Genomic DNA, 14,266 nt, shown 5'->3' with positions numbered 1-14,266 from the left:
CTAATCCTCTCTCTTCTTCCCAATCTCACCTCCTTCACCATTGGGCAGCCGGGCAACAACCCCGACGCCATTACCTGTCAAGGCTACGAGCTCCGTAGCCGAGGACCTGCTGTCTTGGGCATTGACGCCCTTGACACAAAGCGATCATGGTTATTTCAGAGACCAAACGCTTGATGCTACCGCTGCAAATCTGCAACGAATTTCACTGAGACGACATACCAAGATAACTTTGGAGGGAACAAAGCTATAGAGGAGACACATATTGACAAATTTTTCAGTCAGGCGATTACTCGCTGGATCATGTAAGGACTCGTTGATCGATCACATAATCTCTCCCTCTTCACTATATAATTTACAAGTTGCCCTTTGTTGCTCTTCTGGAAGCCACAACACATCGAAGGCAAGCTGCTCTCTCACTATACATCATGGAAGCCGTGATAAAAGCTACCGTTGTGATTCAATATCGTTTCCTACCCTGTTGTCGCTGTGGCGGCGCCCAAAGCCAATGGCTGGGGGAGTGGTCGTCGGGGCGACGTCGATCTCAGTTTTGCAGAGTGGGCACAGCGCATTTATCTTGAGCCATTTGTCGACACAGTCCTTGTGGAAGAAGTGCCCGCAAGGGAGCAGCCGGAGATCATCGTTGTCCACATACCTCGCCAAGCAGATGCAGCAAACCTGCCAACCAAAGGACGCGAGTCAGTTTTACATCATGCGCAAGAGGAGATATATATAGGTGTGAAGTAAACATGAGGGGCGGGCAAGAGAAAATCTCACAGCATCTTCAGCAGAAACAGCCCGTTCCTTGTCTGTTTCAGGAGCAAAAACTCCACCGCCAGCTTCATTTCCCTGCCCATTAGGAGGCTTCTTTGACTTGAACTTGTATGTGCCCAGGGCATTGATAACATCTGAAGTAGCACCTCTGTTTTCGCTCAGATCTTCCCGGAAGCCCATTAAAGAGATTATGTAGGGTAGGCAGCAGCATATCAGCGCACAGAGAATGAAGGGCATAGCATAGCCAATGTAGCTGAACGTGAGGAAGGCTATACACAACCTGAAAACATGAGTACAGCATGAAACATCTAGATAAGTTGCAAAGGTACTGCATCATGGCAGGTTAGCAGCACACCTGTATAAGTTGGGTGCATCATGGGCAGAAGAATGTCCACCAAATACCCACACGTTTCCCACAACAAACCATACAGCGAAGAAACAGTCCAGAGCCATCTTGAAGTGATCAGCGAAAGCTTGGGCCCTACAACAAAGAGAATGCAACTCAGAGAAAACTAACCAACAAAATATTACGATTCTGATGACCTTTGTTGATCTAACATAGGTATACTGCAATGAAACCAGAACAACGGACTATAAAATGTTAAATAGGTTACTGCAATGAGTTCTTTTACTTGCCATGTGCCAAGTGCCAAGCTATTTCCATTTATTTTTTATCAGTCATACTCCTGAACCAGGTCCACAAATTATATGAACTGTTACTTCTTGTGGGCAAGGAAAGTAACTACAGAAGACCTCTGATTGCATGAAAATACATCTTGCCTGATTAATTCTCTTTGTAATACCATTCAGGGCTCAGTGCATCAGTTCGTTAATAGCTCATATGTAAAGTATTAAACCTCATGCAACTTATAGCATATTTCACAGATATAGACACTTGATGATGAAAGGAAGATCAATATATAAACAGAAGCAACAATATGTATCTACAAGGAACAGTATGTTACCTTGGATTTGTGGTAACCACATTGTTTCTCGAGACTCCATTTGTTACAGTTACAACACCAGCCTCAGACACATGAGGGGGCGAAATCCCAGTAAAAGAATTACTTTCAAAGCTGTTGTCTGGAACGTAGTTCTGATTTGATCCTTGCACAGTGGGAAGCTGGTTGCATTGGAGATAGCGCCAGTAAAGATGAGGAAGAGTTGCAATACAACCTATTGTATAACCAATGACCCACTCAAACAATGGAGCATGAGGATGTTCATTCCTTGACACAGACAGAACGCAGATAGCAGCTATAATCTGGCTAAGATTTACAACTAGTTCAATTGATATCCAGAAGCCAGAATTCAGACTTTGCTGACGGCGACGGTGATTATCATCTCTTCTTGCTATAGGAATATTTGGAGAGTTAGATGCAGCAGTTGTTCCGGAAGAACTTTCTGAATCACGAGGCAATTGATCCATGCCATCATTATTGTGTCGACAAGGTGTCGATGTAGAAGCAACATCATCCCTTGGGATGCCAATCACATGCTCCATGAGTAAAGGGTGACTATCTGTTTCACTTTCTCTTTCTGATTCAACAGGAGGAACATCCATCAACCAAGAGGTTGCATGGGAAATTACTGGTTGCTGTTCCCAGAGACAGAGATGTTCTGGTTTAAGATAAAGGTAGCAAAATGCACATTTCACAAGATAATGTACTTTGCTCTTCCCCCTACAGTAGAAGATCAGCTCCACTCCACCTGAAAGAAAAGGAACGTTTGATATCAATAAGCTGTTTAGCACTTTAGCTATCTCTTTTTAATTAAGGAAGTCGATATCTTTATGAAGATACTCATACAGGTAACAACAATATACTGCTAATATGTAGTATAGGCATCAAGATCGACCCAAATGGCTGCAAATTTTGCAACTCTTTTTGTATCAGCTTTTGCAAATGTTGTATGTCATGGCAACTTTAGGAAAAATAAGGAAATATTTCTCGTTCATTTAAGCATCTTGAGATACGATATATTGTTCACTACAAGATATATTGTTCACTACATGACAGGATTGAAATGGCACAATAGACCAAGTGTCAAAATCCAGTTTCTCAGAGGTAGGTTTGAGGCTCATATGCCATATTCTATCCTTTAAGGTTACTGACTTTGTAATTCATCCTAATAGCTTGAGTCCTGTGTGGACATGCAAATTTCTGCAGGAAGGATTCTCATTGATTTCTACATACACAGTAGTTGTAGAATACTAAGATAATCCTTAAGGGATCCACAGGTTAGGAACCTGTGAACATACACTTCAGCTACAATTTTAACTTCAAAACCAAACCTGGAGAAGACCCTGACTTTGAAAACCCACATCCACAAATTCCAATGACGGAAGAGTATGCAGTTCAACTTAGGATCTTAAGTTCTTCTCAAAGAATAGAACTAAATCAATCTTTGTATATGGTGACAGCAACAATCATGCCTACCAAAAGGTCAATCTAAAGAATAACATGGTAATTATGTCCTCCAAATGATTATGAAAATATTGCAAGAGACTAGCTAAATGCTAAGTTCACCAGCCAGCAATCCAATCTAAGAAAGAAATTATCACACACTCCTACCTCCGAAGAGAAACGGAAGCTCCCGACCAAGAATCGCCTCACCAACCACGGGCAGGAGCAGCTCACCCCGGCCGCCTGAAAGATTCAAGAACCCGTGAACGACCAAAGCCACGGAGAAGAAGCGCAGCCCCCAGGTTCCAGAACCAGACCAAACAATCACCTCGACCGCTTAAAGCCGAACGAATCAGCGACGATCTTGCTCCCAAGATTTTGCAATAAACAACCGCAAAGGAAAATCGCCGGGCGAGGGTCGCGGAAGCAAAGATTTGCGCCGGGGGCAAGGAAGGAACGGGTGCCAAACCCATGGATCAACGCAAACGCGCTAATATAAAAGGAAAAAGATGATAAAAACACGGAAACATCGCACTAGCGGAAGGGGAAATTTTTATACCTAAGCGGGAGCTCCAAGACTTGGACTCGAATGCTTCCACCTCTTTCCCTTCTCAGTCTCCAGCGGCGGTGCATCAACTTTTATTTATTTAGATAGATAGATATTTATTTATTTTTTTATTATCGTTAGATATAATCTTTTTGTTTTTGAGAGAGAGAATCTTCCAACGGTGAGGATCTCGTGTGGACGCTCGATCTGGAGTTGTGGAGCGACACGTGGCAGGAGGGCGATGGCTGGAAGGGGCGGCTCGGTGTCTGTTCGGCGCAGGAGATGAGGCCATGAGGGGAGTGGATTAGTTGGGTCGGTGATTCATCAGCATCTAATACGGTATAATAATGCAGGATTAGGAGTAGCGTTCCGGTAAATATTTTTCTTGTTTTTTTCCTTTTGTCAGTGGCATTGCAATATAGGATTAGCCCCATCAGTTGAAAACACGTGGGCAGTCAGCACTGTAATCAGTAGAAAAAACATAGTGCTAAAGTTTACCGATTTATTAATACTCTCTCGGTCTTCAAATAAATCAAAATCAATTTCTGAAGTTGTCTTTAAGCCAATCATTTTTAAATTTAATTGAACTTAAGGAAAAGAGCATCAATATTTATGAACTAAACGAGTGATGTATCTAATGATAATAAATTAATGTCATAAATATTAGTGTTTTTTCCTATGATTTCAGTCGAGTTTAAAAAAATTGACTTAACACAACTTATAGGTTGATTTATTTAGGAACCGAGGGTGAAGAGCACGTCTGGACAACACTAGATGAGCTGGCTAGGTCAGATATAAGTGTTAGTGTTGGGGATTCAACCTTTAATAACGCTGTCTTCGAAGCCGGCTAACAAGTTTTGACTAATGTGTTTTCAAAGCCGCAAATTGTCCTTCTTGTTCAGAAGAGACTTCGCATTGTGAAAAACAAGGGAGAACCTTCGGAAGTATTCGGCAAAGTCCAAAGATTCTACTCATGTAAACCGCTGTCCCCTAGTGACGGTCTTGCAATCTGTAAGGTGATTTAATCACCATCAATGCAGCTCAATGCTACTAATAATAAAGTTTGTTTTTATCAAAAAAAAAAGAGCGAAGCTGAAGACGAAAAGGTGAAGTCAAAGACCGAGGGTCAAAGGTTGCAAACCCACTTCGGGTTGAAGTGAAGTCAAAGGAGAATGAAACGAGGCCAACTTGACTCAGGCCCACAAAGACTCATCACCAAAGACTCGTCTCACCTGGCGAAGCTTGACGGACGAAGTAGAAACACAGTTCTAAATATGTAACGATCGGACCACCATTTTGAATAGAGAAGGCTAGACTTGAATTAAATAGCATATTCAGGTGTAGAATGGGGATTGTAATAGGATTGCCGAATACTCCATGCCCTGTAGATACCTCCTGACATGTACTTTTACCGGAAATGAAATTCTTATCCAATAAAGTTAAATTTACTCTTTGATGCTTGAGTGATTATTCACAACAGTTAGGGTCGTTTATTGATGCAACAGGTTACAAAATGAACATCCTTTGAAATAGCACATTAATTTTTTATGGATTGGTATTCATATTTCTTTTGAAAAATAAAGAGAAGTGGTCTGTATATAGTTCTCCTAAGTAGGTCATGTTTAGCTTTTTTAGAAGCCAGAGCCAGAGATGTTCTAGGTCTATTTGGCACAATTCCGGCTCTCGCACTTGTAGCAACTTCTACGGAGAAGCTCTAGCGAACAATTAAGGAACCATTTTGGGATGAACAGTAAAGGCGCCAGAGCCGTTCTAGGGTAATTAGGAGGAGCCACACGCCTCCGGCGGTCCGGCCTGCAGGGTTTTGGAGTTCAAATTAACGAATGACATCATTCGCCTTCCACCACCAGAGATTACTTTGCTAAGCATAGCATGCCTACCTTCGAGCAAGTATAGTGGTGTCTAGTCAGCAGGCTGAAAGCTGCTCCACGTCAACAAAATCTGAGCTAGAGGAGAAAGAATAGACGAGAGAGAATGGAGCAGGCGATAAAGGCCTGGTTTAGTTTTAAAAAGTTTTCCAAAAAATGATACAGTATTTATCACATCGAATTTTGCGATACGTGCATGGAGCATTAAATGTAGACGAAAAAAATTAATTACACAGTTTGGTTGGAAATCGCGAGACGAACTTTTTAAACTTAATTAATCCATAATTAAATATTAATTACTAAATAAAAACGAAAGTGTTGCAGTAACTCAATTCTCAGATTTCGCCAAACTAAAAGACCAAACATGTCGCCCGGCAGAATCACGGGTTTCGAGAAAGAATCGTCAGACTTCCAGCCCGAGGAGAGAGATCGAGCGGCTGTTTGATGGCCCGACGACACCCTCTCTCCTGATCCTGCGTTCCTCGCATGCCTAATGGTCCTCCCTCTGGCTGGACTTTCCTACCTTTCCATCAAATCTCTACCATACGTACTCTACTATGTGTGCCGGTGAGTAATTGTTGTGGATACAAGATCTATATTCTGAACTTGTTCTGTTCATTCCCGTCAAGTGTGATGAATGGCCACAAATATATAGCTTACAAAGGATCCTAACACATGTAACATTTAAGGCCTTGTTTAGTTCTTGGGTACAAAGTTTTAAGTGTCACATTAGATGTCATATGGTGTATGCGGTGTTTGAATACTAATAAAAAAATAAATTACAAAATCCGTCAGTAAATCGCGAGACGAATTTATTAAGCTCAATTAATCCGTCATTAGCACATGTGTGTACTGTAGCACTTTATTGTCAAACCATGGACTAATTAGGCTTAAAAGATTCGTCTCGTAAAGTAGTCGCAATATGTGCAATTAGTTATTTTTTAGTCTATATTTAATATTTCATGCATGAATGGCAGACCTGGTGCAAGCGGTAGAGTCTTACCGCCTGCGACCGGAAGGTCCCGGGTTCGAGTCGCGGTCTCCTCGCAATGCACAGGCGAGGGTAAGGCTTATCACTGACACCATTCTCCAGACCCGCACAGAGCGGGAGCTCTTTGCACTGGGTACGTCTTTTAATATTCCATACATATATCCAAACATTTGATGAAATATGGTGTAAACTTTTGGAAAAGAACTAAACTAGGCCTAAATTAATGAGTCTTCTATAAAGCCAATCCAACAGCAAGCATAACAGCCTATCCATTATACGAGCGTTTGTGCCTGCTGACTGAGGCTCCGTTCGCTTCTCTTATAATCCATACTTTTCAGCTTGTTTTTTTAGCCGGAATAGTGTTTTGGCTTATTTTTTCAACGAAGTGAACGGGGCCTGAATGTGACATGGCATTCTTATACAGCCAGCAGCTGACTATGGCTCTGTTCGACTGATACATAAGCCAGCTTATCAGCCGACTAAAACTGTTTTGTTGTGAAAAAAATACTGTAGATTCTAGCTGATAAGTTCAATCGAACGTGACCTTGTTATTAGCCATGCTCTTATCGTATTTCATCCTACAAGCTTGGCGCACTTGTTTAGTGACATGTGAACATGGCCTGGTTATTAGCCTTGCTCTTATCGTATTTCATCCTACAAGCTTGGCGCACTTGTTTAGTGACATGCTGCCTTCAGATGATGCACCAAGATATTATTGTTCCCACGCATTTGATTCGAGTTGCGCACTTTCAGGTACAAGATGCTACTCTGATGCAGCACTGTCACCAGACTCTCCCCTACTGGCAGCCACACCCAGAGAAGCTGGTTTGGGAGTTTTCATTTACAAACCGACAGCACGCATCTCCATCTTCATCAAGGGCCCTCCCAACGGCACTCTCTGTCCTTCATGCAGAGGCAGCAGCCATAACTCTATACAGACTGGGTGAAGCAAACTTCATATCTGACAGTGAAGTACTGGTCAAATCGTTATCTCGTCAACAGACTGCGGTGCAAAAAGATTGGAGGCTCAAGCCCCTTCTGATGGCCTTCTCATCCATCACAAAAGCTACTCGATACAGGATCTTCAAGATACACAGATCACAAAATGTGACAGCACTCTTTGGCGTCACAAGCTAGAGTTTCTTCTATTTCTTCTCTCTCTAAAGAAAGGCCTATTCGCTTGAACTTATCAACCGGCTTATCAGCTAGAATCTACAGTATTTTTCTCTCACAACAAAAACAACTTCAGCCAGCTTATCAGCAGGCTTTAATACCAGCCGAACAGGTTAGGGCTCCTTGTATATAAAAAAGTGCTGACCATGGTTGGCCAGCAGATCGAACGCGACTTGCAAGTATGACTTGCTTGCTTGAGTAACTAATGACCCGTCCACGCTGCTAATTCAGCAAAAAAGCGTAGGGCATTCAGAGAGGCAGGCCAAGATTATTGTTTTGCTGTAGGCAATTAGAAATGCGGTGTAAGAGTTTCATAACGATGTAAAAAGAGTGCATAGGAATAACATACCAAACAACATCCATTAATGACAAATGCCAATGATAACAAGTCAGGATACCGAAGTACCAGTCACCCAGTCGGCTCTATCAAGTTTGGGAATATTAAGGCACCGTTCGGTTGATAGGGATGATGCCCTGGAATGATTCCTACTAGGAATGATAGACTAATTTATATAAACTTTGATGAGGTGGAACAAATCCTGGGCAGGAATCTTGTTAACCGAATGAGCCCTAAGAGTATTTCCGAGAAGGCCTACAGAGAGGCTGGCACAGCAAAGTGGAAACCACAGTTTTACAGGTCTCAAGTTACCTCCATCGAGGGCCTCCCAGTCTGATGACCTCCTCAGCGCATGAATCACGGTGAAGCTTTTCAGCATCACTGTCTTCCTTCTTCTCAGTTATGTCACCATACAAGTCCTTCAGCTTTGCTAGGTTGCTTAACACAGTGGCTGCCTTCTCTTTATTCGCATCCCTGAATGGGCTGGATCGCTGCTCATTCCTGCTCCGACTCCGGCTCCGGCTCCGGCTTCGGCTCCTCCTGCTCTGGCTCCTGCTTCGACTACGACTTCTGCTTCTGTGGTGAGAGCTAGAGCGCCTGTGCCTGCTACTTTCACGATCTCTTCTGCCATCCTGTCTTTCTTCTGAACGCCTGGACCTGTAGTACTCACGATCCCTGCTTTCACGCTCATGGCGACGATAATCTCTGACATCCTTGTCACGGTCAAGGTCCCTGCTTGAACGATACCGGTCCCTGCTTGAACGGTCTCGGTCTCTGTCACGGTCACGACTAGAACGATCCAGTTCTCGGTCAGAACGATCATGGTCAGGACCCTCACGGCTACCACTGCGCCGAGATGGTGAGTATGATCTTCGATGATCATCATGGGTGACTGTTCGCCGAACTGGGGATGAATCTCTGGTGGAAGCCCGATGTGGAGCACGCTGTCCAAAGGAAACCGACAGAGAAGCTTTCACTGAAGGAGGACGACGTGCAGTATCTTCTGATCCCTGACGACTGGAGTCTCCAGTTGCCCCAGAAAGCTTAGTGGGCAATTTCATCTTCTCAAGATTGGCTGTAATCTGACGACTCACTGGGAGAGGAATTCTTGGTAGAAGACTATCAAAGTAGTACTGCATCATGAAAGGAAAACAAAGCAGCACGCTGAGAAGTATAAGTTTACACTAGAGATTGGAGCACCTTAAAATGAACCATTAGTCAACGTTAAACAATGAATAAAATAATTCAAGTCAACGACGATGATACATTAAGTGAAAACCAGCAAAAAAACATAAACAATAGATTTTACTCCATGCAAGATACCAGTCAAGGGAAAGTTTGAAGAAAAAAATATAATATGTTATGGAACCATGACTAACTGACCAAAAAAGTAGTACCCTTAATTAGCATATAGATTCCTAAGACACAAAATGAATCTATGACTTAGAAAATGTTCACATACATTAACATATCTGAAATCACCATGGCATAGACAAGTAATCAGATATATATAAAAGTACTGCTCTGTAGCTGGCTATAGAATAACTTATTCAATGGCCACTTTGAGTTACGATAATGACTGTACTAATTCACAAGATACTGTAACTCCCTCCTAAGTGATTTACTATAACATTATGGAAAATATCATCATGAGTTATAGTAACACATGTATCGTAAATATGTATTCACTTTACCATTAATTTAGTGCAAAGATTATAGTAAATCAAGGTGGCCACCAGAAAGCCAAAAACTCTAGGAAGCACATGAAAACGTGGGCACAGAAACTGATCAGAGAAACAGTGTGCTTATTTCCATTCTGAATGCAGAAGTTACGAAACAGACCTGTCCAAGTATAAGATCACGCACATAAACACCCATGGTTGTCTTGCGGCCATTAGATCCAGGGGAGAACTCCTGCGCCACAAAAAAAATTGCAAATTCAGCTCTGATTCATACTCAACAGTTCCTGTAGCACATGACATTACATGGAGACTACCATTCCACATAGCTTATGCCAAAGTGCCATAGACAAATAGTCAACAAATTTAGTAGTCCCAATGAAGCTGGGGTATGCTAGAGATGCAACCCAAGAAGGAAAGAAAGAAAACAAACTGCTAATTATAAAAGAAGCAACATAGCACAAATCATAAATAAATGTTCCTTTATATATTTTTTTCCTCTGTATATCACCTTTAATCAATCTACTTTCAATTCAATACAAGTCACATGGCAATTACAGATTTACAGTGGAACATTTTTATATCAAGATGACAAATAATCATTCTCCAGGTATCAAATGGAAGTCCTATAAAGTGATGAAAGAGTACAATAATAGCAAAATTATGTGGTTATTTACTTACAAGTTTGAGGGCATAAAAACATGAACAGGCAATTAAAAAAAGGAGGGAAAAGTACCGTACCTCATCATCCCTCAAATAGGGCTCATACCACGTCCACAGAACCTTTGGGTCTGCAACATACCGAAGATACAAGAAACCAATCTGCACCAAATAGCGCCAGATGGTCATTCACCACAAAATATTTCATTATTTAACAGGCTAAGTAAAGACAAACAAAAAAAAAACAAAATGCTCACAACTCCAAAGCACAGACTGGTACACTATGAACTTCTTGCAAACTTTGTCATCCCCGTGTCCTAGGACCAAGAAATTCAAACACAAGTCCATCCAAAGAAACAAGTTGTAGGACTGTTAGTGGCTATAACCAAAATGTAAGCACAAAATTATGCATAAGTGACTCGCAAGGAATGTAAGATTTTTCATTGCAAAAATACCGCTGAAATAAGTTTCATAATCACCCTGATAAACATCTGGGTTCATGCACTAACCTCATGCCTAATGAATAGATATGGGGCCATGAAGCAAGACATTCAGCATCAGCAAACAGAAGGACAGGAAACAGAAACTTACAGCTCTAATGTATGGGGAGTCAAGATGCTTCAACAAACCGTGCATCTGTTTGACAGTAAGCTTCATGGTGAAGAACTTGTATAGAAGACAGAATGCAGTGGAGGGGCCTCTGCAATTGCCAGTCATCCAAGGCTCCACATGTTCAACAGTGTTGTAGATCTCATCGATGACCTCATGATAGGTCTTCAACCTATAGAGCTCCTTAAAGTAATCAGAAGACAGAATGTTCATGCGAAGAACCTTCTCCATCAGCACATCAATGGGTTTCCCTGAAGTTTGTATCTCCATTGTCCAGAAAAAAATTCAATCTCAATCACAAAGATCAATATGGTATGTCCTCCTATTCCAAAGTTTATGTAACCTGCAAACAGCGAAGTCAGGAGATAAGAATGGTATGGAAAAAAACAAGGAGCGAACAGATAAATTTCTGCTAAAAGCCTAAAACAGCGGGGTTAGCGTATACAGAATTACGGATCATTTGTTTCCAGCGAAGCCATCTAGTGAAAGGTCCTTTCCCTCGACCTATATGGCTGAAACCACCACATTGCCTCGCATTATCCCAACATGCCAAACCTAAACTTGTGTCGCTTATGTTCCAGTATGTTCATACTAGGGAACAGAACAAACAACGAAACCATACTTACATTCGTATCAAAATCCAACTCACAGCTAAAAGGATAACATTCTTTTCACAAGATCCAAACTCATATATACCTCATGGTACACATCCAATTGATTGAATTATCAATTACACAAGGCCTATATAGTAACCTGCATAACCCATTTGAACATGAATAGCCTACAAAATTTAGTGAAATGCTCAGATCTTCCACTGTAATGATGATTCTGCATATAGCACTGCAACCCTAGCCCAAATTAACCAGACGATTCCTTCACCGTTTACCTTTGGTGGTGGTGCTGCAGATGTTTGCGTAGCCCTAACCCAACGAAACCTGCCAATTCCATCACCCCTTACGACTCTAGCAGCACAAAAAAACCACAAGTGCGTAGCGAATCAATTCCACCAGAAACGGCCCGACTCCATAACGGATTAAACGTGCGCAAAACTCCTACGAATAAACCGCTATAGTCGCAGCACCAATCCACACGGCAAACAAAATCCGCAGCAGACGGGGACCGGGCGAGTGAAATCCACCACGGCCGCTACTTGGGCTCGACAGAAGAGCCCGCAGCACGGGACTGAATCCTACAGCAACCCATCCAAAAGCAAGCTAGGGTTTCCTTACCAGCAAAAGAGGGAACTCGTTCCGGGTCCGGACGGATCTTCACGCCACGCCGGCCGGCCCGGTTGAGAGGAGGTGGAGGAGGAGGAGCAGCAGCAGGGCGACAACGAGGGTGACGGCGAGAGGAGGACTCCGTCGAGGTCGGTGGCTTTGGCGGAGGAGGCGTGCGCGTTCGCCGGAGCGGCCGCGAGGGGAAGGACAAAGAAGAGGATTATTCGTTAGGGCTAGGGCCGCGATGCGAGGCGGCCGTGCCAGGGGTATTTCAGTTTGCTCTTTTTTAATAAAAAAAGAAGAAAAAGGAAAGAGAACAGAAAACGGTGAATTTCATCGGGGGTTTTTTTCACAATTGTGATTTGAACGGTAGACTGCTCTTTACAGCGGTATTTGATGTACGAATTAGTGCTGCGATTACAGAACGGTATATTAGGCTGTCTCCACAACATCCAAAATACAAGAATCATTTATTTTTTAATAGCGCTATAGGTGAAAGGTTTAATACATATTCGACATCTCTAACAACAAGACCCAAAAGAGAATATTTTTAGCAAATAGGTTTTCAGGAGAGAGGATGTACATATTTGGGTTACGTCTCTCAGGCAACCCAAAATAGTTCTCTCGTATAGGTACTTTGTTGGAGGCTAATTTTGGATCTCTTGCTACCCATTTTGGGTTTAGATGCTCATATGGGTTCTGTCGACAGAATATCATCGGCAATCCTTCGATGGGTATCCCACGAAGGTAGATTGATCGGCAGAGGTGCGTGAGATCAAGAACAAAAAGGCAACAGAGACACACGAGTTAGACAGGTTCAGGCCATCAGTATAACATAATACCCTACTCCTGTGGTCTGTTGGTTTGTATTAGCTATCGCATGATATTGCGTGAGTTTAGAGGGTGTCGGGGACCTAATACCAGGGTACCCAATGAGGTGGGACTAATGACCATCGAATGTTGACGCTTCCAGTCAGACAAAGAGCACTACTACGCTTCTTGCCCGAACGACGGAAGACTGGTTCCGCTTCGCCCGACGGCTAAAGGCTAGCTCCGCCTCGTCCGATGGCTAATGGCTAGCTCCGCCTCGCCCAACGTCCAAGAGCAGGCTCCGCCTCGCCCGACCCCCGAGGGGTGGGCCCCGGCTCGCCCGACCTCCGAGGGCTGGCTCCTCCTCGCCCAACGTCCAAGGGCAGGCTCTGCCTCGCCCGACCCCCGAGGATTAGACTCCTCATCACCTGACGGCTAAGGGCTGGCTCCGCCTCGTTCGATGATCGCACCGTACTCCTTCATGAGGACGAGCACAGGATACGATAGGACATTCAAGTCAACCATGATATCGAGGGCCATGCCCTGTGCGCCTACAGAAAGGTACCGTCAGGATACGATGGGACGGGCGCTTTAGGTCCTTTCCGACGTAACAGTGCCCGAATAGTATTATAGGCGCCGACTTTTGTCCCACAGTATAGTAGGCGTCGCCTTCAGTCCTCAGGCGCGGATACTAACACAGACATACGACAGCCATTACGGTCCAAAACAGAAATCACATCATCTACAGTGATGGGTGTATGATCACTTCCCCTGTTACTCCCCGAGGGGTCACAGCTCGACTCTCCGGCGCGCCGCACCGTCCGCCGGTGTAGGATGGGACGCACCCACTTGCTAAATAAGGCCAGGGCATGGCCTACGAAGATCAGCGAACACGCCACCTCTGACACGGTCTGCCATGTTAAGCAGGGCAGGCCCAGGGAAAAAGGAAGACCCGGCTCCCTCGAAGGACCTTCGATACCTTTGTTATTTTTCTCCTTCTCCGATCTGTAACCCCTGCTCCCCCCTTGGTCTATAAAAGGGAGGGCAGGGCCCCCCACCAAAGAGACCGACTTTTGACGGATCAGTTCAACATACACAACACATCACACATACAGCCGAGCAGTGACCGAGCTCTTGGCATCCTTTCGACCATTCCATCATGGACCTGTGACCTCTCCCTC

General features: G+C 43.6%; 2 protein-coding genes across 5 annotated transcripts; both read right to left on the bottom strand.

Annotated features, from left to right (window-relative positions):
* Positions 1–228: 228 nt before the first annotated feature.
* Positions 229–3,828, bottom strand: LOC136517476 (E3 ubiquitin-protein ligase At1g63170-like). Of its 3 annotated transcripts, XM_066511041.1 has the most exons (7): positions 3,736–3,825; positions 3,505–3,666; positions 3,345–3,419; positions 1,737–2,481; positions 1,127–1,252; positions 775–1,051; positions 229–675 (listed from the first exon to the last, which is right to left on the bottom strand). In XM_066511041.1, the coding sequence occupies exons 2-7, from the start codon at positions 3,647–3,649 to the stop codon at positions 445–447; spliced, it is 1,599 nt and encodes a 532-aa protein (XP_066367138.1). In that variant the 5' UTR covers positions 3,650–3,666; positions 3,736–3,825; the 3' UTR covers positions 229–444. The 3 variants fall into 3 exon arrangements, with proteins under 3 accessions (XP_066367138.1, XP_066367139.1, XP_066367140.1); XM_066511042.1 differs by lacking the exon at positions 3,505–3,666 and having other exon boundaries at positions 3,736–3,802; XM_066511043.1 differs by lacking the exons at positions 3,345–3,419; positions 3,505–3,666 and having other exon boundaries at positions 3,736–3,828.
* A 4,286-nt stretch (positions 3,829–8,114) lies between these two features.
* Positions 8,115–12,533, bottom strand: LOC136516564 (pre-mRNA splicing factor SR-like 1). Of its 2 annotated transcripts, XM_066509991.1 has the most exons (6): positions 12,288–12,533; positions 11,945–12,020; positions 11,041–11,401; positions 10,531–10,611; positions 9,953–10,024; positions 8,115–9,243 (listed from the first exon to the last, which is right to left on the bottom strand). In XM_066509991.1, the coding sequence occupies exons 3-6, from the start codon at positions 11,326–11,328 to the stop codon at positions 8,419–8,421; spliced, it is 1,266 nt and encodes a 421-aa protein (XP_066366088.1). In that variant the 5' UTR covers positions 11,329–11,401; positions 11,945–12,020; positions 12,288–12,533; the 3' UTR covers positions 8,115–8,418. The 2 variants fall into 2 exon arrangements, with proteins under 2 accessions (XP_066366088.1, XP_066366087.1); XM_066509990.1 differs by lacking the exon at positions 11,945–12,020.
* Between the last annotated feature and the right edge of the window lie 1,733 nt (positions 12,534–14,266).

Source organism: Miscanthus floridulus, chromosome 17 (assembly GCF_019320115.1).
Source record: "Miscanthus floridulus cultivar M001 chromosome 17, ASM1932011v1, whole genome shotgun sequence".
Taxonomy (NCBI): domain Eukaryota; kingdom Viridiplantae; phylum Streptophyta; class Magnoliopsida; order Poales; family Poaceae; genus Miscanthus; species Miscanthus floridulus.
The sequence above is the reverse complement of the archived record's forward strand: the minus strand, read 5'-3'. Positions and strand labels throughout refer to the sequence as shown.